Genomic DNA, 22555 nt, shown 5'->3' on the forward strand with positions numbered 1-22555 from the left:
TTTCGGTGTATTTTGTGCAAGAATATGCAATAAAATCGTCTGCCTAAGAAAAATTGAATTTTTTTGGCAAGTTTTTTATGCTTTTGGATGCGTTTTTGGTCATAAAAAGGGTCTTCCTCTACTCGGATCTGGGTGTCAATTTTTTTCTACACTTTTCGGTGTATTTTGTGCAAGAATATGCAATAAAATCGTCTGCCTAAGAAAAATTGAATTTTTTTGGCAAGTTTTTTATGCTTTTGGATGCGTTTTTGGTCATAAAAAGGGTCTTCCTCTACTCGGATCTGGGTGTCAATTTTTTTCTACACTTTTCGGTGTATTTTGTGCAAGAATATGCAATAAAATCGTCTGCCTAAGAAAAATTGAATTTTTTTGGCAAGTTTTTTATGCTTTTGGATGCGTTTTTGGTCATAAAAAGGGTCTTCCTCTACTCGGATCTGGGTGTCAATTTTTTTCTACACTTTTCGGTGTATTTTGTGCAAGAATATGCAATAAAATCGTCTGCCTAAGAAAAATTGAATTTTTTTGGCAAGTTTTTTATGCTTTTGGATGCGTTTTTGGTCATAAAAAGGGTCTTCCTCTACTCGGATCTGGGTGTCAATTTTTTTCTACACTTTTCGGTGTATTTTGTGCAAGAATATGCAATAAAATCGTCTGCCTAAGAAAAATTGAATTTTTTTGGCAAGTTTTTTATGCTTTTGGATGCGTTTTTGGTCATAAAAAGGGTCTTCCTCTACTCGGATCTGGGTGTCAATTTTTTTCTACACTTTTCGGTGTATTTTGTGCAAGAATATGCAATAAAATCGTCTGCCTAAGAAAAATTGAATTTTTTTGGCAAGTTTTTTATGCTTTTGGATGCGTTTTTGGTCATAAAAAGGGTCTTCCTCTACTCGGATCTGGGTGTCAATTTTTTTCTACACTTTTCGGTGTATTTTGTGCAAGAATATGCAATAAAATCGTCTGCCTAAGAAAAATTGAATTTTTTTGGCAAGTTTTTTATGCTTTTGGATGCGTTTTTGGTCATAAAAAGGGTCTTCCTCTACTCGGATCTGGGTGTCAATTTTTTTCTACACTTTTCGGTGTATTTTGTGCAAGAATATGCAATAAAATCGTCTGCCTAAGAAAAATTGAATTTTTTTGGCAAGTTTTTTATGCTTTTGGATGCGTTTTTGGTCATAAAAAGGGTCTTCCTCTACTCGGATCTGGGTGTCAATTTTTTTCTACACTTTTCGGTGTATTTTGTGCAAGAATATGCAATAAAATCGTCTGCCTAAGAAAAATTGAATTTTTTTGGCAAGTTTTTTATGCTTTTGGATGCGTTTTTGGTCATAAAAAGGGTCTTCCTCTACTCGGATCTGGGTGTCAATTTTTTTCTACACTTTTCGGTGTATTTTGTGCAAGAATATGCAATAAAATCGTCTGCCTAAGAAAAATTGAATTTTTTTGGCAAGTTTTTTATGCTTTTGGATGCGTTTTTGGTCATAAAAAGGGTCTTCCTCTACTCGGATCTGGGTGTCAATTTTTTTCTACACTTTTCGGTGTATTTTGTGCAAGAATATGCAATAAAATCGTCTGCCTAAGAAAAATTGAATTTTTTTGGCAAGTTTTTTATGCTTTTGGATGCGTTTTTGGTCATAAAAAGGGTCTTCCTCTACTCGGATCTGGGTGTCAATTTTTTTCTACACTTTTCGGTGTATTTTGTGCAAGAATATGCAATAAAATCGTCTGCCTAAGAAAAATTGAATTTTTTTGGCAAGTTTTTTATGCTTTTGGATGCGTTTTTGGTCATAAAAAGGGTCTTCCTCTACTCGGATCTGGGTGTCAATTTTTTTCTACACTTTTCGGTGTATTTTGTGCAAGAATATGCAATAAAATCGTCTGCCTAAGAAAAATTGAATTTTTTTGGCAAGTTTTTTATGCTTTTGGATGCGTTTTTGGTCATAAAAAGGGTCTTCCTCTACTCGGATCTGGGTGTCAATTTTTTTCTACACTTTTCGGTGTATTTTGTGCAAGAATATGCAATAAAATCGTCTGCCTAAGAAAAATTGAATTTTTTTGGCAAGTTTTTTATGCTTTTGGATGCGTTTTTGGTCATAAAAAGGGTCTTCCTCTACTCGGATCTGGGTGTCAATTTTTTTCTACACTTTTCGGTGTATTTTGTGCAAGAATATGCAATAAAATCGTCTGCCTAAGAAAAATTGAATTTTTTTGGCAAGTTTTTTATGCTTTTGGATGCGTTTTTGGTCATAAAAAGGGTCTTCCTCTACTCGGATCTGGGTGTCAATTTTTTTCTACACTTTTCGGTGTATTTTGTGCAAGAATATGCAATAAAATCGTCTGCCTAAGAAAAATTGAATTTTTTTGGCAAGTTTTTTATGCTTTTGGATGCGTTTTTGGTCATAAAAAGGGTCTTCCTCTACTCGGATCTGGGTGTCAATTTTTTTCTACACTTTTCGGTGTATTTTGTGCAAGAATATGCAATAAAATCGTCTGCCTAAGAAAAATTGAATTTTTTTGGCAAGTTTTTTATGCTTTTGGATGCGTTTTTGGTCATAAAAAGGGTCTTCCTCTACTCGGATCTGGGTGTCAATTTTTTTCTACACTTTTCGGTGTATTTTGTGCAAGAATATGCAATAAAATCGTCTGCCTAAGAAAAATTGAATTTTTTTGGCAAGTTTTTTATGCTTTTGGATGCGTTTTTGGTCATAAAAAGGGTCTTCCTCTACTCGGATCTGGGTGTCAATTTTTTTCTACACTTTTCGGTGTATTTTGTGCAAGAATATGCAATAAAATCGTCTGCCTAAGAAAAATTGAATTTTTTTGGCAAGTTTTTTATGCTTTTGGATGCGTTTTTGGTCATAAAAAGGGTCTTCCTCTACTCGGATCTGGGTGTCAATTTTTTTCTACACTTTTCGGTGTATTTTGTGCAAGAATATGCAATAAAATCGTCTGCCTAAGAAAAATTGAATTTTTTTGGCAAGTTTTTTATGCTTTTGGATGCGTTTTTGGTCATAAAAAGGGTCTTCCTCTACTCGGATCTGGGTGTCAATTTTTTTCTACACTTTTCGGTGTATTTTGTGCAAGAATATGCAATAAAATCGTCTGCCTAAGAAAAATTGAATTTTTTTGGCAAGTTTTTTATGCTTTTGGATGCGTTTTTGGTCATAAAAAGGGTCTTCCTCTACTCGGATCTGGGTGTCAATTTTTTTCTACACTTTTCGGTGTATTTTGTGCAAGAATATGCAATAAAATCGTCTGCCTAAGAAAAATTGAATTTTTTTGGCAAGTTTTTTATGCTTTTGGATGCGTTTTTGGTCATAAAAAGGGTCTTCCTCTACTCGGATCTGGGTGTCAATTTTTTTCTACACTTTTCGGTGTATTTTGTGCAAGAATATGCAATAAAATCGTCTGCCTAAGAAAAATTGAATTTTTTTGGCAAGTTTTTTATGCTTTTGGATGCGTTTTTGGTCATAAAAAGGGTCTTCCTCTACTCGGATCTGGGTGTCAATTTTTTTCTACACTTTTCGGTGTATTTTGTGCAAGAATATGCAATAAAATCGTCTGCCTAAGAAAAATTGAATTTTTTTGGCAAGTTTTTTATGCTTTTGGATGCGTTTTTGGTCATAAAAAGGGTCTTCCTCTACTCGGATCTGGGTGTCAATTTTTTTCTACACTTTTCGGTGTATTTTGTGCAAGAATATGCAATAAAATCGTCTGCCTAAGAAAAATTGAATTTTTTTGGCAAGTTTTTTATGCTTTTGGATGCGTTTTTGGTCATAAAAAGGGTCTTCCTCTACTCGGATCTGGGTGTCAATTTTTTTCTACACTTTTCGGTGTATTTTGTGCAAGAATATGCAATAAAATCGTCTGCCTAAGAAAAATTGAATTTTTTTGGCAAGTTTTTTATGCTTTTGGATGCGTTTTTGGTCATAAAAAGGGTCTTCCTCTACTCGGATCTGGGTGTCAATTTTTTTCTACACTTTTCGGTGTATTTTGTGCAAGAATATGCAATAAAATCGTCTGCCTAAGAAAAATTGAATTTTTTTGGCAAGTTTTTTATGCTTTTGGATGCGTTTTTGGTCATAAAAAGGGTCTTCCTCTACTCGGATCTGGGTGTCAATTTTTTTCTACACTTTTCGGTGTATTTTGTGCAAGAATATGCAATAAAATCGTCTGCCTAAGAAAAATTGAATTTTTTTGGCAAGTTTTTTATGCTTTTGGATGCGTTTTTGGTCATAAAAAGGGTCTTCCTCTACTCGGATCTGGGTGTCAATTTTTTTCTACACTTTTCGGTGTATTTTGTGCAAGAATATGCAATAAAATCGTCTGCCTAAGAAAAATTGAATTTTTTTGGCAAGTTTTTTATGCTTTTGGATGCGTTTTTGGTCATAAAAAGGGTCTTCCTCTACTCGGATCTGGGTGTCAATTTTTTTCTACACTTTTCGGTGTATTTTGTGCAAGAATATGCAATAAAATCGTCTGCCTAAGAAAAATTGAATTTTTTTGGCAAGTTTTTTATGCTTTTGGATGCGTTTTTGGTCATAAAAAGGGTCTTCCTCTACTCGGATCTGGGTGTCAATTTTTTTCTACACTTTTCGGTGTATTTTGTGCAAGAATATGCAATAAAATCGTCTGCCTAAGAAAAATTGAATTTTTTTGGCAAGTTTTTTATGCTTTTGGATGCGTTTTTGGTCATAAAAAGGGTCTTCCTCTACTCGGATCTGGGTGTCAATTTTTTTCTACACTTTTCGGTGTATTTTGTGCAAGAATATGCAATAAAATCGTCTGCCTAAGAAAAATTGAATTTTTTTGGCAAGTTTTTTATGCTTTTGGATGCGTTTTTGGTCATAAAAAGGGTCTTCCTCTACTCGGATCTGGGTGTCAATTTTTTTCTACACTTTTCGGTGTATTTTGTGCAAGAATATGCAATAAAATCGTCTGCCTAAGAAAAATTGAATTTTTTTGGCAAGTTTTTTATGCTTTTGGATGCGTTTTTGGTCATAAAAAGGGTCTTCCTCTACTCGGATCTGGGTGTCAATTTTTTTCTACACTTTTCGGTGTATTTTGTGCAAGAATATGCAATAAAATCGTCTGCCTAAGAAAAATTGAATTTTTTTGGCAAGTTTTTTATGCTTTTGGATGCGTTTTTGGTCATAAAAAGGGTCTTCCTCTACTCGGATCTGGGTGTCAATTTTTTTCTACACTTTTCGGTGTATTTTGTGCAAGAATATGCAATAAAATCGTCTGCCTAAGAAAAATTGAATTTTTTTGGCAAGTTTTTTATGCTTTTGGATGCGTTTTTGGTCATAAAAAGGGTCTTCCTCTACTCGGATCTGGGTGTCAATTTTTTTCTACACTTTTCGGTGTATTTTGTGCAAGAATATGCAATAAAATCGTCTGCCTAAGAAAAATTGAATTTTTTTGGCAAGTTTTTTATGCTTTTGGATGCGTTTTTGGTCATAAAAAGGGTCTTCCTCTACTCGGATCTGGGTGTCAATTTTTTTCTACACTTTTCGGTGTATTTTGTGCAAGAATATGCAATAAAATCGTCTGCCTAAGAAAAATTGAATTTTTTTGGCAAGTTTTTTATGCTTTTGGATGCGTTTTTGGTCATAAAAAGGGTCTTCCTCTACTCGGATCTGGGTGTCAATTTTTTTCTACACTTTTCGGTGTATTTTGTGCAAGAATATGCAATAAAATCGTCTGCCTAAGAAAAATTGAATTTTTTTGGCAAGTTTTTTATGCTTTTGGATGCGTTTTTGGTCATAAAAAGGGTCTTCCTCTACTCGGATCTGGGTGTCAATTTTTTTCTACACTTTTCGGTGTATTTTGTGCAAGAATATGCAATAAAATCGTCTGCCTAAGAAAAATTGAATTTTTTTGGCAAGTTTTTTATGCTTTTGGATGCGTTTTTGGTCATAAAAAGGGTCTTCCTCTACTCGGATCTGGGTGTCAATTTTTTTCTACACTTTTCGGTGTATTTTGTGCAAGAATATGCAATAAAATCGTCTGCCTAAGAAAAATTGAATTTTTTTGGCAAGTTTTTTATGCTTTTGGATGCGTTTTTGGTCATAAAAAGGGTCTTCCTCTACTCGGATCTGGGTGTCAATTTTTTTCTACACTTTTCGGTGTATTTTGTGCAAGAATATGCAATAAAATCGTCTGCCTAAGAAAAATTGAATTTTTTTGGCAAGTTTTTTATGCTTTTGGATGCGTTTTTGGTCATAAAAAGGGTCTTCCTCTACTCGGATCTGGGTGTCAATTTTTTTCTACACTTTTCGGTGTATTTTGTGCAAGAATATGCAATAAAATCGTCTGCCTAAGAAAAATTGAATTTTTTTGGCAAGTTTTTTATGCTTTTGGATGCGTTTTTGGTCATAAAAAGGGTCTTCCTCTACTCGGATCTGGGTGTCAATTTTTTTCTACACTTTTCGGTGTATTTTGTGCAAGAATATGCAATAAAATCGTCTGCCTAAGAAAAATTGAATTTTTTTGGCAAGTTTTTTATGCTTTTGGATGCGTTTTTGGTCATAAAAAGGGTCTTCCTCTACTCGGATCTGGGTGTCAATTTTTTTCTACACTTTTCGGTGTATTTTGTGCAAGAATATGCAATAAAATCGTCTGCCTAAGAAAAATTGAATTTTTTTGGCAAGTTTTTTATGCTTTTGGATGCGTTTTTGGTCATAAAAAGGGTCTTCCTCTACTCGGATCTGGGTGTCAATTTTTTTCTACACTTTTCGGTGTATTTTGTGCAAGAATATGCAATAAAATCGTCTGCCTAAGAAAAATTGAATTTTTTTGGCAAGTTTTTTATGCTTTTGGATGCGTTTTTGGTCATAAAAAGGGTCTTCCTCTACTCGGATCTGGGTGTCAATTTTTTTCTACACTTTTCGGTGTATTTTGTGCAAGAATATGCAATAAAATCGTCTGCCTAAGAAAAATTGAATTTTTTTGGCAAGTTTTTTATGCTTTTGGATGCGTTTTTGGTCATAAAAAGGGTCTTCCTCTACTCGGATCTGGGTGTCAATTTTTTTCTACACTTTTCGGTGTATTTTGTGCAAGAATATGCAATAAAATCGTCTGCCTAAGAAAAATTGAATTTTTTTGGCAAGTTTTTTATGCTTTTGGATGCGTTTTTGGTCATAAAAAGGGTCTTCCTCTACTCGGATCTGGGTGTCAATTTTTTTCTACACTTTTCGGTGTATTTTGTGCAAGAATATGCAATAAAATCGTCTGCCTAAGAAAAATTGAATTTTTTTGGCAAGTTTTTTATGCTTTTGGATGCGTTTTTGGTCATAAAAAGGGTCTTCCTCTACTCGGATCTGGGTGTCAATTTTTTTCTACACTTTTCGGTGTATTTTGTGCAAGAATATGCAATAAAATCGTCTGCCTAAGAAAAATTGAATTTTTTTGGCAAGTTTTTTATGCTTTTGGATGCGTTTTTGGTCATAAAAAGGGTCTTCCTCTACTCGGATCTGGGTGTCAATTTTTTTCTACACTTTTCGGTGTATTTTGTGCAAGAATATGCAATAAAATCGTCTGCCTAAGAAAAATTGAATTTTTTTGGCAAGTTTTTTATGCTTTTGGATGCGTTTTTGGTCATAAAAAGGGTCTTCCTCTACTCGGATCTGGGTGTCAATTTTTTTCTACACTTTTCGGTGTATTTTGTGCAAGAATATGCAATAAAATCGTCTGCCTAAGAAAAATTGAATTTTTTTGGCAAGTTTTTTATGCTTTTGGATGCGTTTTTGGTCATAAAAAGGGTCTTCCTCTACTCGGATCTGGGTGTCAATTTTTTTCTACACTTTTCGGTGTATTTTGTGCAAGAATATGCAATAAAATCGTCTGCCTAAGAAAAATTGAATTTTTTTGGCAAGTTTTTTATGCTTTTGGATGCGTTTTTGGTCATAAAAAGGGTCTTCCTCTACTCGGATCTGGGTGTCAATTTTTTTCTACACTTTTCGGTGTATTTTGTGCAAGAATATGCAATAAAATCGTCTGCCTAAGAAAAATTGAATTTTTTTGGCAAGTTTTTTATGCTTTTGGATGCGTTTTTGGTCATAAAAAGGGTCTTCCTCTACTCGGATCTGGGTGTCAATTTTTTTCTACACTTTTCGGTGTATTTTGTGCAAGAATATGCAATAAAATCGTCTGCCTAAGAAAAATTGAATTTTTTTGGCAAGTTTTTTATGCTTTTGGATGCGTTTTTGGTCATAAAAAGGGTCTTCCTCTACTCGGATCTGGGTGTCAATTTTTTTCTACACTTTTCGGTGTATTTTGTGCAAGAATATGCAATAAAATCGTCTGCCTAAGAAAAATTGAATTTTTTTGGCAAGTTTTTTATGCTTTTGGATGCGTTTTTGGTCATAAAAAGGGTCTTCCTCTACTCGGATCTGGGTGTCAATTTTTTTCTACACTTTTCGGTGTATTTTGTGCAAGAATATGCAATAAAATCGTCTGCCTAAGAAAAATTGAATTTTTTTGGCAAGTTTTTTATGCTTTTGGATGCGTTTTTGGTCATAAAAAGGGTCTTCCTCTACTCGGATCTGGGTGTCAATTTTTTTCTACACTTTTCGGTGTATTTTGTGCAAGAATATGCAATAAAATCGTCTGCCTAAGAAAAATTGAATTTTTTTGGCAAGTTTTTTATGCTTTTGGATGCGTTTTTGGTCATAAAAAGGGTCTTCCTCTACTCGGATCTGGGTGTCAATTTTTTTCTACACTTTTCGGTGTATTTTGTGCAAGAATATGCAATAAAATCGTCTGCCTAAGAAAAATTGAATTTTTTTGGCAAGTTTTTTATGCTTTTGGATGCGTTTTTGGTCATAAAAAGGGTCTTCCTCTACTCGGATCTGGGTGTCAATTTTTTTCTACACTTTTCGGTGTATTTTGTGCAAGAATATGCAATAAAATCGTCTGCCTAAGAAAAATTGAATTTTTTTGGCAAGTTTTTTATGCTTTTGGATGCGTTTTTGGTCATAAAAAGGGTCTTCCTCTACTCGGATCTGGGTGTCAATTTTTTTCTACACTTTTCGGTGTATTTTGTGCAAGAATATGCAATAAAATCGTCTGCCTAAGAAAAATTGAATTTTTTTGGCAAGTTTTTTATGCTTTTGGATGCGTTTTTGGTCATAAAAAGGGTCTTCCTCTACTCGGATCTGGGTGTCAATTTTTTTCTACACTTTTCGGTGTATTTTGTGCAAGAATATGCAATAAAATCGTCTGCCTAAGAAAAATTGAATTTTTTTGGCAAGTTTTTTATGCTTTTGGATGCGTTTTTGGTCATAAAAAGGGTCTTCCTCTACTCGGATCTGGGTGTCAATTTTTTTCTACACTTTTCGGTGTATTTTGTGCAAGAATATGCAATAAAATCGTCTGCCTAAGAAAAATTGAATTTTTTTGGCAAGTTTTTTATGCTTTTGGATGCGTTTTTGGTCATAAAAAGGGTCTTCCTCTACTCGGATCTGGGTGTCAATTTTTTTCTACACTTTTCGGTGTATTTTGTGCAAGAATATGCAATAAAATCGTCTGCCTAAGAAAAATTGAATTTTTTTGGCAAGTTTTTTATGCTTTTGGATGCGTTTTTGGTCATAAAAAGGGTCTTCCTCTACTCGGATCTGGGTGTCAATTTTTTTCTACACTTTTCGGTGTATTTTGTGCAAGAATATGCAATAAAATCGTCTGCCTAAGAAAAATTGAATTTTTTTGGCAAGTTTTTTATGCTTTTGGATGCGTTTTTGGTCATAAAAAGGGTCTTCCTCTACTCGGATCTGGGTGTCAATTTTTTTCTACACTTTTCGGTGTATTTTGTGCAAGAATATGCAATAAAATCGTCTGCCTAAGAAAAATTGAATTTTTTTGGCAAGTTTTTTATGCTTTTGGATGCGTTTTTGGTCATAAAAAGGGTCTTCCTCTACTCGGATCTGGGTGTCAATTTTTTTCTACACTTTTCGGTGTATTTTGTGCAAGAATATGCAATAAAATCGTCTGCCTAAGAAAAATTGAATTTTTTTGGCAAGTTTTTTATGCTTTTGGATGCGTTTTTGGTCATAAAAAGGGTCTTCCTCTACTCGGATCTGGGTGTCAATTTTTTTCTACACTTTTCGGTGTATTTTGTGCAAGAATATGCAATAAAATCGTCTGCCTAAGAAAAATTGAATTTTTTTGGCAAGTTTTTTATGCTTTTGGATGCGTTTTTGGTCATAAAAAGGGTCTTCCTCTACTCGGATCTGGGTGTCAATTTTTTTCTACACTTTTCGGTGTATTTTGTGCAAGAATATGCAATAAAATCGTCTGCCTAAGAAAAATTGAATTTTTTTGGCAAGTTTTTTATGCTTTTGGATGCGTTTTTGGTCATAAAAAGGGTCTTCCTCTACTCGGATCTGGGTGTCAATTTTTTTCTACACTTTTCGGTGTATTTTGTGCAAGAATATGCAATAAAATCGTCTGCCTAAGAAAAATTGAATTTTTTTGGCAAGTTTTTTATGCTTTTGGATGCGTTTTTGGTCATAAAAAGGGTCTTCCTCTACTCGGATCTGGGTGTCAATTTTTTTCTACACTTTTCGGTGTATTTTGTGCAAGAATATGCAATAAAATCGTCTGCCTAAGAAAAATTGAATTTTTTTGGCAAGTTTTTTATGCTTTTGGATGCGTTTTTGGTCATAAAAAGGGTCTTCCTCTACTCGGATCTGGGTGTCAATTTTTTTCTACACTTTTCGGTGTATTTTGTGCAAGAATATGCAATAAAATCGTCTGCCTAAGAAAAATTGAATTTTTTTGGCAAGTTTTTTATGCTTTTGGATGCGTTTTTGGTCATAAAAAGGGTCTTCCTCTACTCGGATCTGGGTGTCAATTTTTTTCTACACTTTTCGGTGTATTTTGTGCAAGAATATGCAATAAAATCGTCTGCCTAAGAAAAATTGAATTTTTTTGGCAAGTTTTTTATGCTTTTGGATGCGTTTTTGGTCATAAAAAGGGTCTTCCTCTACTCGGATCTGGGTGTCAATTTTTTTCTACACTTTTCGGTGTATTTTGTGCAAGAATATGCAATAAAATCGTCTGCCTAAGAAAAATTGAATTTTTTTGGCAAGTTTTTTATGCTTTTGGATGCGTTTTTGGTCATAAAAAGGGTCTTCCTCTACTCGGATCTGGGTGTCAATTTTTTTCTACACTTTTCGGTGTATTTTGTGCAAGAATATGCAATAAAATCGTCTGCCTAAGAAAAATTGAATTTTTTTGGCAAGTTTTTTATGCTTTTGGATGCGTTTTTGGTCATAAAAAGGGTCTTCCTCTACTCGGATCTGGGTGTCAATTTTTTTCTACACTTTTCGGTGTATTTTGTGCAAGAATATGCAATAAAATCGTCTGCCTAAGAAAAATTGAATTTTTTTGGCAAGTTTTTTATGCTTTTGGATGCGTTTTTGGTCATAAAAAGGGTCTTCCTCTACTCGGATCTGGGTGTCAATTTTTTTCTACACTTTTCGGTGTATTTTGTGCAAGAATATGCAATAAAATCGTCTGCCTAAGAAAAATTGAATTTTTTTGGCAAGTTTTTTATGCTTTTGGATGCGTTTTTGGTCATAAAAAGGGTCTTCCTCTACTCGGATCTGGGTGTCAATTTTTTTCTACACTTTTCGGTGTATTTTGTGCAAGAATATGCAATAAAATCGTCTGCCTAAGAAAAATTGAATTTTTTTGGCAAGTTTTTTATGCTTTTGGATGCGTTTTTGGTCATAAAAAGGGTCTTCCTCTACTCGGATCTGGGTGTCAATTTTTTTCTACACTTTTCGGTGTATTTTGTGCAAGAATATGCAATAAAATCGTCTGCCTAAGAAAAATTGAATTTTTTTGGCAAGTTTTTTATGCTTTTGGATGCGTTTTTGGTCATAAAAAGGGTCTTCCTCTACTCGGATCTGGGTGTCAATTTTTTTCTACACTTTTCGGTGTATTTTGTGCAAGAATATGCAATAAAATCGTCTGCCTAAGAAAAATTGAATTTTTTTGGCAAGTTTTTTATGCTTTTGGATGCGTTTTTGGTCATAAAAAGGGTCTTCCTCTACTCGGATCTGGGTGTCAATTTTTTTCTACACTTTTCGGTGTATTTTGTGCAAGAATATGCAATAAAATCGTCTGCCTAAGAAAAATTGAATTTTTTTGGCAAGTTTTTTATGCTTTTGGATGCGTTTTTGGTCATAAAAAGGGTCTTCCTCTACTCGGATCTGGGTGTCAATTTTTTTCTACACTTTTCGGTGTATTTTGTGCAAGAATATGCAATAAAATCGTCTGCCTAAGAAAAATTGAATTTTTTTGGCAAGTTTTTTATGCTTTTGGATGCGTTTTTGGTCATAAAAAGGGTCTTCCTCTACTCGGATCTGGGTGTCAATTTTTTTCTACACTTTTCGGTGTATTTTGTGCAAGAATATGCAATAAAATCGTCTGCCTAAGAAAAATTGAATTTTTTTGGCAAGTTTTTTATGCTTTTGGATGCGTTTTTGGTCATAAAAAGGGTCTTCCTCTACTCGGATCTGGGTGTCAATTTTTTTCTACACTTTTCGGTGTATTTTGTGCAAGAATATGCAATAAAATCGTCTGCCTAAGAAAAATTGAATTTTTTTGGCAAGTTTTTTATGCTTTTGGATGCGTTTTTGGTCATAAAAAGGGTCTTCCTCTACTCGGATCTGGGTGTCAATTTTTTTCTACACTTTTCGGTGTATTTTGTGCAAGAATATGCAATAAAATCGTCTGCCTAAGAAAAATTGAATTTTTTTGGCAAGTTTTTTATGCTTTTGGATGCGTTTTTGGTCATAAAAAGGGTCTTCCTCTACTCGGATCTGGGTGTCAATTTTTTTCTACACTTTTCGGTGTATTTTGTGCAAGAATATGCAATAAAATCGTCTGCCTAAGAAAAATTGAATTTTTTTGGCAAGTTTTTTATGCTTTTGGATGCGTTTTTGGTCATAAAAAGGGTCTTCCTCTACTCGGATCTGGGTGTCAATTTTTTTCTACACTTTTCGGTGTATTTTGTGCAAGAATATGCAATAAAATCGTCTGCCTAAGAAAAATTGAATTTTTTTGGCAAGTTTTTTATGCTTTTGGATGCGTTTTTGGTCATAAAAAGGGTCTTCCTCTACTCGGATCTGGGTGTCAATTTTTTTCTACACTTTTCGGTGTATTTTGTGCAAGAATATGCAATAAAATCGTCTGCCTAAGAAAAATTGAATTTTTTTGGCAAGTTTTTTATGCTTTTGGATGCGTTTTTGGTCATAAAAAGGGTCTTCCTCTACTCGGATCTGGGTGTCAATTTTTTTCTACACTTTTCGGTGTATTTTGTGCAAGAATATGCAATAAAATCGTCTGCCTAAGAAAAATTGAATTTTTTTGGCAAGTTTTTTATGCTTTTGGATGCGTTTTTGGTCATAAAAAGGGTCTTCCTCTACTCGGATCTGGGTGTCAATTTTTTTCTACACTTTTCGGTGTATTTTGTGCAAGAATATGCAATAAAATCGTCTGCCTAAGAAAAATTGAATTTTTTTGGCAAGTTTTTTATGCTTTTGGATGCGTTTTTGGTCATAAAAAGGGTCTTCCTCTACTCGGATCTGGGTGTCAATTTTTTTCTACACTTTTCGGTGTATTTTGTGCAAGAATATGCAATAAAATCGTCTGCCTAAGAAAAATTGAATTTTTTTGGCAAGTTTTTTATGCTTTTGGATGCGTTTTTGGTCATAAAAAGGGTCTTCCTCTACTCGGATCTGGGTGTCAATTTTTTTCTACACTTTTCGGTGTATTTTGTGCAAGAATATGCAATAAAATCGTCTGCCTAAGAAAAATTGAATTTTTTTGGCAAGTTTTTTATGCTTTTGGATGCGTTTTTGGTCATAAAAAGGGTCTTCCTCTACTCGGATCTGGGTGTCAATTTTTTTCTACACTTTTCGGTGTATTTTGTGCAAGAATATGCAATAAAATCGTCTGCCTAAGAAAAATTGAATTTTTTTGGCAAGTTTTTTATGCTTTTGGATGCGTTTTTGGTCATAAAAAGGGTCTTCCTCTACTCGGATCTGGGTGTCAATTTTTTTCTACACTTTTCGGTGTATTTTGTGCAAGAATATGCAATAAAATCGTCTGCCTAAGAAAAATTGAATTTTTTTGGCAAGTTTTTTATGCTTTTGGATGCGTTTTTGGTCATAAAAAGGGTCTTCCTCTACTCGGATCTGGGTGTCAATTTTTTTCTACACTTTTCGGTGTATTTTGTGCAAGAATATGCAATAAAATCGTCTGCCTAAGAAAAATTGAATTTTTTTGGCAAGTTTTTTATGCTTTTGGATGCGTTTTTGGTCATAAAAAGGGTCTTCCTCTACTCGGATCTGGGTGTCAATTTTTTTCTACACTTTTCGGTGTATTTTGTGCAAGAATATGCAATAAAATCGTCTGCCTAAGAAAAATTGAATTTTTTTGGCAAGTTTTTTATGCTTTTGGATGCGTTTTTGGTCATAAAAAGGGTCTTCCTCTACTCGGATCTGGGTGTCAATTTTTTTCTACACTTTTCGGTGTATTTTGTGCAAGAATATGCAATAAAATCGTCTGCCTAAGAAAAATTGAATTTTTTTGGCAAGTTTTTTATGCTTTTGGATGCGTTTTTGGTCATAAAAAGGGTCTTCCTCTACTCGGATCTGGGTGTCAATTTTTTTCTACACTTTTCGGTGTATTTTGTGCAAGAATATGCAATAAAATCGTCTGCCTAAGAAAAATTGAATTTTTTTGGCAAGTTTTTTATGCTTTTGGATGCGTTTTTGGTCATAAAAAGGGTCTTCCTCTACTCGGATCTGGGTGTCAATTTTTTTCTACACTTTTCGGTGTATTTTGTGCAAGAATATGCAATAAAATCGTCTGCCTAAGAAAAATTGAATTTTTTTGGCAAGTTTTTTATGCTTTTGGATGCGTTTTTGGTCATAAAAAGGGTCTTCCTCTACTCGGATCTGGGTGTCAATTTTTTTCTACACTTTTCGGTGTATTTTGTGCAAGAATATGCAATAAAATCGTCTGCCTAAGAAAAATTGAATTTTTTTGGCAAGTTTTTTATGCTTTTGGATGCGTTTTTGGTCATAAAAAGGGTCTTCCTCTACTCGGATCTGGGTGTCAATTTTTTTCTACACTTTTCGGTGTATTTTGTGCAAGAATATGCAATAAAATCGTCTGCCTAAGAAAAATTGAATTTTTTTGGCAAGTTTTTTATGCTTTTGGATGCGTTTTTGGTCATAAAAAGGGTCTTCCTCTACTCGGATCTGGGTGTCAATTTTTTTCTACACTTTTCGGTGTATTTTGTGCAAGAATATGCAATAAAATCGTCTGCCTAAGAAAAATTGAATTTTTTTGGCAAGTTTTTTATGCTTTTGGATGCGTTTTTGGTCATAAAAAGGGTCTTCCTCTACTCGGATCTGGGTGTCAATTTTTTTCTACACTTTTCGGTGTATTTTGTGCAAGAATATGCAATAAAATCGTCTGCCTAAGAAAAATTGAATTTTTTTGGCAAGTTTTTTATGCTTTTGGATGCGTTTTTGGTCATAAAAAGGGTCTTCCTCTACTCGGATCTGGGTGTCAATTTTTTTCTACACTTTTCGGTGTATTTTGTGCAAGAATATGCAATAAAATCGTCTGCCTAAGAAAAATTGAATTTTTTTGGCAAGTTTTTTATGCTTTTGGATGCGTTTTTGGTCATAAAAAGGGTCTTCCTCTACTCGGATCTGGGTGTCAATTTTTTTCTACACTTTTCGGTGTATTTTGTGCAAGAATATGCAATAAAATCGTCTGCCTAAGAAAAATTGAATTTTTTTGGCAAGTTTTTTATGCTTTTGGATGCGTTTTTGGTCATAAAAAGGGTCTTCCTCTACTCGGATCTGGGTGTCAATTTTTTTCTACACTTTTCGGTGTATTTTGTGCAAGAATATGCAATAAAATCGTCTGCCTAAGAAAAATTGAATTTTTTTGGCAAGTTTTTTATGCTTTTGGATGCGTTTTTGGTCATAAAAAGGGTCTTCCTCTACTCGGATGTGGGTGTCAATTATTTTCTACACTTTTCGGTGTATTTTGTGCAAGAATATGCAATAAAATCGTCTGCCTAAGAAAAATTGAATTTTTTTGGTGATCGTAAAGAGGAAGCAAAATGTTCATGTAATGAACATCTGAATTTACAACTTGTTTTTATTATTATTGTTTATTATTATTTATTATTGTTTTTATTTTTGCTAACGTTTCAACAGCATTGTTTTCTGTTAGCTGATGAAAATATCAAAGGATTCTATAATTTATTGTTGTTTGTTAATTTTCTTTTCATTTGTTCTCTTTATTACACTTTTTTTCCACCTCTATCCAATTACAAGGCAACTGGAATGAACCATTTTAACGTCAAGTTGAACACGTAACAAGATTCGATTCGATTCTTTTTCAGATTTTCGCAACTTCTTAAACGAAATTAAATGTTTGATCTTGTCAGAGTAAGCTTCTATTAGGAATCCGTTGTAATCGTGTTTTCTTTAGAGAAGTGAGCTTTTCCACATCGTGAAAGACCGGAAGTTTCCAGAGTAATGTAGAGAGGAGTTTTTCTTTATATAAAAAAAAAATATGGTCCGGAAGATTCTCAGTCTAAAGCACTATTTCGGGGATCTCAAGGTTTTTTTTTTGTAAATATAAAAACTTTTTTCCATGCAAGTTTTACCTTTTTGAAAAATTTTCCTCTTCTCTCAGGTTTTCTCAAATTTATATTTTGGAGATTTTTATACAATATATGAAAAAAAAGAGAAAAGACAGTTGTTATTATTAAATTTATATTTTAATGTTAATATAAATATCAAATCCTCTTAAAGGAAGAATATTATATTTATGGTGGAAGATTGTCTTCTTTTTCGATTTGAAAAAAAAAAATTGAAAACAAATGGAGGATGGGAATAAATTGAAAAAAAGGGAGATGTCTATTTTTTTAAATGATGTGAAGTGAGAGTGAGTGAGCGAGAGAAAGAGAAAGTGTGTGTTTTTGGGAACAGGGAAAATCTGGCGATAAGCCCATTTATCAGAGACGACGATCATCTTTATCCATTTGGCGTAAAATGTCCTTCGTGGCCATTGCAGCCTAAACAAACTGCCCGAGGATGACGTTAAACTGTGCGAACTTCTCGACGACAGGAAATTTGATGAGGGTCTTGGTCCAAGACAAAAAGCACATATGTACACACGTACACGTGCAAGGACGGGAACGATAAAGCTCTCACAGCCCTCGTCCAAAGGCACCAGCTTTCAGAAAAATACGATCGTTTGTTTCCAAGGTCCCTTATTCTTAACTTTTTTTTTATCCTCCCCAAACCCCTTATGTATAGCGAAAGAATTTTCACTCAAGAAAAAAGTCCAAAATTTTCGTCTTATTAGTCGCTAAAGTAATCACATTTAAACGATAATTATATTGAGTGAGGTTTTATCAAACTGTACAGGCTTATTACTTTTTTTTTTTGGTACAATTTTAATTAGATGAAAAAGTTCCATAAAAATATTGTAATTAAAATTACAAGAAAAAAAATGAAATTTCTATAAAGTCTGACTGCTATTTTCTTGCACTACTGATTCCAAAAAAAAAAATTTTTGTCTGATTTAAACTTCTTTTTACTACTAGTACAAAAGATGACGAGTTTACAAAGTCTGACTGATATTTACTTTTACTACTGATTTAAAAAAATTAAAACATTTTAAAAAGCTTTGTCTGACTTAATTTGCTTTTTATTACTGGTACAAAAAAACAAGTTTACAAAGTCTGACTCATATTTACTGTACTACTGATTGCAAAAGCTTTAAGAAAATTTAAAAACCTTGTCTGACTTTAAATGTTTTTTACTACTGGTTGCAAAAATGAAAATTCTACAAAGTCTGACTGCTATTTACTTGTACTACTGTTTCCAAAAATTTGAAGAATCTTAACAGCTTTGTCTGACTTAAATGACTTTTTACTACTGGAACAAAAAATAACGATTACGCCAAGTCTAACTGATATTTCGTAACAACGAAATATCAGTAGAACACTGTTTGCAAAAAGTAAGAAAAAAAATGTAAATAGCTTTGTCTGAATTAATATGCTGTTTGCTACTGACATTTTGAAACCTGAATAATACAATTTTTACCACACAAAATGGAGCATAAAAAACGAAAGAAAATAATTTTTTTTTTTGTAGAATATTTGAATTTTTTTTTTAAGGAGAAAAAAAAGAAGAGAATCAATTATTGATTCTTATCTCTCGAAATATTTTTAGGACTTGTAAAAATTCAAAACTTATCTTTAGTTTTCGTAGAGAATTGAAAATATAAGAAATTATACTAATCCTCATAACCAGATGCACTTATCTATCTTATCATGTTTGCTTTATGAGTTAGCAAGTTCTCTAAGTGCCCAGGGCTTTTCTGAAGCTCTAGGCTTCTCTCGATGTTTCTGTAGGCTGCCAGCATCTTTGAATCTATTTCAACTTGGAAATTTATATTTCAGTTTTTTTTTTAACTAAAAGAAATGAATTTGATTTTTTTTTCCTTATAAAAAATTATTTGCTTTAAGTAAATATTTATTTGATAATCAAATAACCGATTATTTGAATCAAATAAATTTTTTTTTAATATTACAATGGATAAACATATACGTAAGTGTGTCACTTAAATATATTTTGTAGGGCAGTATAATTATAATAAAATCAAAATTATGATTTTGGAATTCTTTTCACATTAAAAAAAAAATTGATAATAAAAATCTCTGATTAATATCGATTACAATATTGACATAATATTATAATTATGTCGAATCAAAAGACATTCATTCGAGATTCAAGGGAGTGAATGAAAGGCATTAGTCGAAAGAATGAGGAAGAGAGAGAAAGAGAGAGAGAGAGAGAGAGAGAGAGAGAGAGAGAGAGAGAGAGAGAGAGAGAGAGAGAGAGAGAGAGAGAGAGAGAGAGAGAGAGAGAGAGAGAGAGAGAGAGCTTCCATATAATTTGTAGTCGAAGGGAATCCACTTCGAAATGGACCACTTCGAAATTCCCGAGTTCTGAGGGTTGAAACATTCCCGAAGGAGTCATAGCGCAGTATATTCATGGAAAGGTATACGTATAAAACGGTACAAACACAGCTTTGGGATCCATTCTAGGATAGGCTGAAATTACTGTACGTATGGCGTGCATACAAATGCACACACCAAGGCTCTCTCTCTCTCTCTGGCGGATGAATGCGGCCACCTATGGAATCTCAAAAGTAGATATGGTACCCAACGGTTAGACCTTGCGTACTTACCTGCATAATTCACAACACGACACTCGTGGAAGATATTGAGGCGAAATATATTCACATACATATAAAGCGAATCAAGTAATTGCATGAATCTCAGCAATTTTTATCTGAATCTCAGTTAGCAAAATTTTTATTTCTTTCTTTAGAAAATTTCTAATTTGTGAATTAAAATAAAAAAAAATTTTGTTTCAATATCTTCTTATTTTCTCTTTATATTCAGCAACCGTTGCTAGGTAAAAAAATGTCCTTAGCAACTGTCGCTAGGTAAAAAAAATGTTCTTAGCAACCGTTGCTAGGCAAAAAAATATCCCTAGCAACCGTTGTTAGGCAAAAAAATATCCTTAGCAACCGTTGCTAAGCATATTATATATATATATAATGATATTTTATGTTATTATTATAATATTATATTTAACTAATTGAAATTTATTTTTTTTACGAAAGAGCGTTACGCGTAATGCGTATGACCTTTTTATAATAGGATATAAAATTTTGGTGCAGTAACTGTCCTAATCGAAAAAATTTCCTTCACTCATATAAAAATTACCTTCAGGGAAATTGGGCAAATAAAAATAAAATATAAACTTTTTTTATTATATAAATATTTTATTAAAAAAATATATAAATTTTTTAATATTATATACATTTTTTTATTATAATAAAATATAAAAATACCTTTACCCGTGGAAAATTAGTTGGAGCAAAAAAAAAAAAGCATATTATAACTTTTTTTTAGTATTGAATATTTCAGTAGACTAAACTTTCACTGATGCTTCTACTTTAAGAATAAAAGTTTTATTCCATAACTTGTATAAAGAAAAAAAAAGTTATAAAAAGAAATTATTAATAAAATGTATAATATTAAAATTTAAATTATCAACGACTATATATATATATATTCTTTAACATAATATTAAATAATTATCTTTTAATTCAATTATTATATGTATTGTAAAAATGTAAATTATTTCATTAAAAACTCAGTCTGTCATTTAATTTTATCACTTTACAATATTTTTCAAATAATTATTCAGTAAATTAAATTTTATTTATCTTGAATTCATTTAAAATTTAAAAATAATTGACAAAAAAAATGCTTTTATAATTTTAAAACAATCTACTGAAAAATTGTAATTTTTTTTTTTACTATAATAATGGATTTTTATCTTCAATGTTTAGTGTTAACTATTATTTCGCTGATAAAACTATTAAAGCTTTTATCATTTTTCGATAAAAAAAAAAATAAAAGACTGCGAGTTAAAAAAGCGTTAATAAACGCAAATATAGAACAAATAAATATATTTATTTTTTATCTACATTTGTTTTGGCTAAATTTTTGTACAAATAATATTGTAGACGTTTTTCTATATTCGAAAATTATTATTTTAAAAAATTGAAATTTATTCCAAAAATTATTATTTTAAATTTATTAAACATCGGCACCAAATAATTTGGCTATTGCACAAACGATCCATGCAGGAAAGACTCTGCCTAAAATTAAAATTAATTATTAATATATTAAATATTTAATTTTTGTGTTTTGGAGAGAAAAAAAAACTTACGACAAATTTTTTTTCCCAACGATTCGAGGTTGCCACAATATTCATTCTTTTTAAGAACTCTTCCCATTTCTTGCAATCTCTTTGAATCTCTCGTTATACTTCCTTGTTCTGCATCTTTTTTCACTTTTTCTAAAAAGAAAAATTATTATATTGCTTTTAAATAAGAAGAGACAAATATGAATCTTTCCACCTTTCAATAAATTATATTTTATTACAATGTTTTTCAATTAATAATAACAATTCATAATCATACCACAAATCCCCTCATCTAAAAGTTGTTGGATCTTTGCTTCTAATTTATGTGCAGTTAACATTTCCCCTGTCATCATTGCCATTTTACCTACATAATAAATATTTTTATTAATTTCTTTTTTCTTTAACTATTTTACTATAAAATTTCTATTCTGATGAAAAAATTAATTTAATAAATAAATAATCAATCAATTAATTAATAATAATTCTAGTTTGTAATTTATTTATATCAATATTTGTTTATTGTTTGCTAAATAAATATTAATTTCTTGTAAAAATTGTATTATTTAATAATTAATAATTATAAAAATGTTGAAAAATATTTATTTTACCGCAATATGAAGAGATATTACGAAATTTTCGAATAACTTTTCCAATAGCAACATATTTTTCATAATCATTTGGAAAAAGTAATAGAAGTAAATCATTTGGCTCGTCCTCTATAATTAAAAACGTAATTTCAAAAATTAATGAATTATAAAATATATCTATAATGGATCTGATTGATGGTATTATGCTAAGTACTTACCACAGAATGAATTACTTTCGATTGTGTCAATTAATTTTTGATATTCTTCATAATAATTCAGTTTTAATCTTGCTTTTAAACCATACTGTTTTTCGTATTCATTTAAAATTGTCTCACCAATACTGTAGCAATAATAACGACCATTTTTTACATACATATCACGTGGTCCACATACAACTGAAAAATTTCATAAATTAAATTAATTTTATAATAAATAAAGAACCATTTTTTTTTAAATAAAAAAATAATTATTTTAATAATTAAATAACTAAAATTATTTTATTAATTAAATAGTTATTTAGTTATTAAATAATAATAATATAATTATTAAATAATTATAATTATTTTATTTATTATTTAGGTATTAAGTAATTATTTATTTTTAAAAATAATCAAAATAGATTTTATTTTATACTCACTTTCTGCAGAACTTTTAGCATTGTAACCTTTAAGCAATATTTCTCCATTTACATGTCGAGTTTTATCAATTACTAACAAAATTGCAAAAATTTTAACAAAATTCATTATAGAGAATTTAAATTCGTAAATTTTATTTGAAATTAAATTTTGAAATGAAATTAAAAGACATTTCCTTTTATAGTAAATTTTTATCATTTAGCGAAAAATTTATTATATTTCTTTTTTCTTTTAAATAATAATACCACTTTCAATGTTTATTTAATTTCATTGTTGTTAAATTTGTTTTATTTTTTCAAAAGTATGCTTCTTTTGTAAATATAATAGAATATTAAAAGAAGCATATAATTTGAGTCTAATTAAAAAAAATTCAATAAATATTTTTTTTTTTTTATTGTAATTTTTTATTATTTATTCAAACAGATGTAAATTTTATTGTATACTAATAAATATCCAAGTGCTTTTGTTTGTATTCTAATTCATTCATTTCAAGTTT

At 31.5% G+C, this 22555-nt stretch overlaps 1 protein-coding gene across 1 annotated transcript; it reads right to left on the reverse strand.

Moving 5' to 3' along the window:
- Positions 1-20581: 20581 nt before the first annotated feature.
- On the reverse strand, positions 20582-22194 carry LOC127282956 (uncharacterized). Its single transcript, XM_051307557.1, has 6 exons — positions 22062-22194; positions 21643-21819; positions 21446-21553; positions 21115-21201; positions 20862-20990; positions 20582-20790 (listed from the first exon to the last, which is right to left on the reverse strand). Exons 1-6 carry the CDS (start codon positions 22165-22167, stop codon positions 20729-20731), a joined length of 669 nt encoding a protein of 222 aa, XP_051163514.1. The 5' UTR covers positions 22168-22194; the 3' UTR covers positions 20582-20728.
- Positions 22195-22555: the final 361 nt, after the last annotated feature.

Source organism: Leptopilina boulardi, unplaced genomic scaffold, assembly GCF_019393585.1.
Source record: "Leptopilina boulardi isolate dan_hultmark-lab unplaced genomic scaffold, ZJU_Lbou_2.1 LbouV2_303, whole genome shotgun sequence".
Lineage (NCBI taxonomy): Eukaryota > Metazoa > Arthropoda > Insecta > Hymenoptera > Figitidae > Leptopilina > Leptopilina boulardi.